Source organism: Volvox carteri, assembly GCF_000143455.1.
Source record: "Volvox carteri f. nagariensis unplaced genomic scaffold VOLCAscaffold_29, whole genome shotgun sequence".
In the NCBI taxonomy this organism is placed as follows: Eukaryota; Viridiplantae; Chlorophyta; class Chlorophyceae; order Chlamydomonadales; family Volvocaceae; genus Volvox; species Volvox carteri.
The window spans coordinates 444,848-446,892 of record NW_003307572.1 but is presented as its reverse complement, the minus strand read 5'-3'; the positions used below and the strand labels follow the sequence as shown (position 1 = coordinate 446,892).

General features: G+C 54.2%; 1 protein-coding gene across 1 annotated transcript in view; it reads right to left on the bottom strand.

Moving 5' to 3' along the window:
* Window positions 1-1,301: 1,301 nt before the first annotated feature.
* The window catches only part of VOLCADRAFT_105477 (uncharacterized protein), a gene marked incomplete at its 5' end in the record, with an annotated part of 4,486 nt that continues 3,742 nt past the window's right edge, over window positions 1,302-2,045 (bottom strand). The window contains one exon of the mRNA XM_002952298.1: window positions 1,302-1,803. Coding sequence (XP_002952344.1) covers window positions 1,756-1,803 — 48 coding nt within the window. The 3' untranslated portion in view covers window positions 1,302-1,755. The remainder of the gene's footprint in view (window positions 1,804-2,045) is intronic.

Here is a 2,045-nt window from a genome sequence, read left to right as displayed (position 1 = left end):
CGTGCCCAAGGGGAACCCCATCACCTTCACACACAGGTCGACAAGAGCTGCCACAAAGACATTTGTATGGCACAACGAGGTAAAGCCACACACACATACACAGAGCTCCATCCTGGCTGTCGTTTCGCTAGATTGATAGTAGATAGGAGAAGTGGGAATCTTGTTGGTCCATTCTTGCGCATCACTTATTAGATGACGAGGGCATTTGGCTACACTAAGAGAGTCCCACCGTTTACCCACGCTTGGTTGAATTTTTTCACTTCGACATTCAGAGCACTGGGCAGAAAGTTTAGTGTTGTAAGCCCTCATGCCAGCACACAGTTTAAGCCCAACACAGGACGCCCGGTACCCCATCCGGCGCCTCTACCCCCGGCCCCACACTCGCCTGGCTGCCCTTGTCTGAGTCGGACACGCTCACCAGTACACGCGGAAGTCCCGCTGCAGCCAAACCACATCTTTACCACCGCCATGTAGCAAATGCACCCATCTTACCGTTACCTACGTTTATAACTTCATTGCTTTAGTCAAGGACCCCCTGCTGCCACGGCGCATTCTTGAGTACGGCAATCCGGTCCAACAGCGCTGCCGCCCGTTGCTGCCTCCGCTGCCTGTGTAGGCGGGATCGCCTAGATCGATACCAACTGAAAGAGAATGGGCTCCGTTTCTCGTTGGGATGTCACGTTGATTGTAGGTTACTAGCAGGCTTAGTAGGCTCCTCCCCGTGGTGCTTTCTGTGTCATGAAGCCGTCTTTGTCCCCCCACGGTCCAAACCCCCCTGCTGGCCCAAGTGAACAGGCGAGCTGGGATCCCTTAGACCCGCCGTGCCTGCTGGCCGATATGCAAAACCCAGCACATGAAACGAACATATGTGTGTGTATGTGTGTGTTACAACTTGAGTTGAATTACTCTCCGAAGGCATAACGGCCCATACAAGCCGGGGCCAGTTTAGGGCTGTCCAAATTGGAAAAAAACGGAATAGAAAAATCTAAAGACTATTATCCCAACACCCAATATCAGAATAGAAAAGAAAGTTATATCAACTAATTGAGCTACCAGGACTCGTATGCCTTAGCGTTGTGCCTGCTATTCCTGTGGATAAGGTTCGGCAACTTAAGCTGGCCAACCACAGCCATCGCGTCCGTCAAAATCTGATCTATCCGGAACCCGACAGAAAGCTCCTACATGTGCTATATGCTGGGCGCTCCAAGAGTACATGCTCGTCGTCCTCCGCGGCTTGGCCAAGCCATAAAACTTGCAGATCCTCTACCCACTCGGGAACCCCCCATAACCTTTATACACATTTATGTCCTATAGCCTTCATGGCTTGCTGTACGGTTGCGTTCGGGGTGTCGGATAGGACAGGGCGAGGCGAAACCGGGGCTGCCAAGGGCCTTACACTACTGCAGAGTACTAATTGCTGCTCTCGGAGCGCCAGGGCGCGTGTGCGCCGAAGCGCGGTCTAGCGCCACACGGCGCGGTCTGAGCGCGCGCAGCGCTGTCCAGCGCGGCCACACCGGCACGGCCGAAAGAACTGACGCACAGCACTAGACAACTAAACGCAGCATTAATGACTGCGTCCACTGGTCACCCGCCCCGAGGGCAAACCTGAAGCGTCAGCGACGCACGAACCACACCCTGGCCAGCGGGGCTGGCCAGGCGACATTCCTAGCGCGCGACGATACTCTATAGGCACTTATTTGCCGTGCGGTAATCGCTGTACAGCTGCACGTCCGGCGCTCCGAGGGGACTGCCTAATCACCGGTCTCCAACTGGGCCGAGCCTGCCGCTTATAAACGAGGGACACTGAGGGCGGGGGGGGGGAAGTGAGAGCAACAATAATAATAAGCTCCAATAGTGTAGGCAGAATGCCGGAACTATGGAGCTGTCAGCTGAAATAGTAAATTCGAATTCTCAGCAAGCCATACGGCTGCCGTACATAACCTAGCTTAGAGGCTATACTCGCTTTGCTCCTGCCGCATCTAAGCTACAATTATGTCCTATAGCCTTCATGGCTTGCTGTACGGTTGCGTTCGGGGTGTCGGATA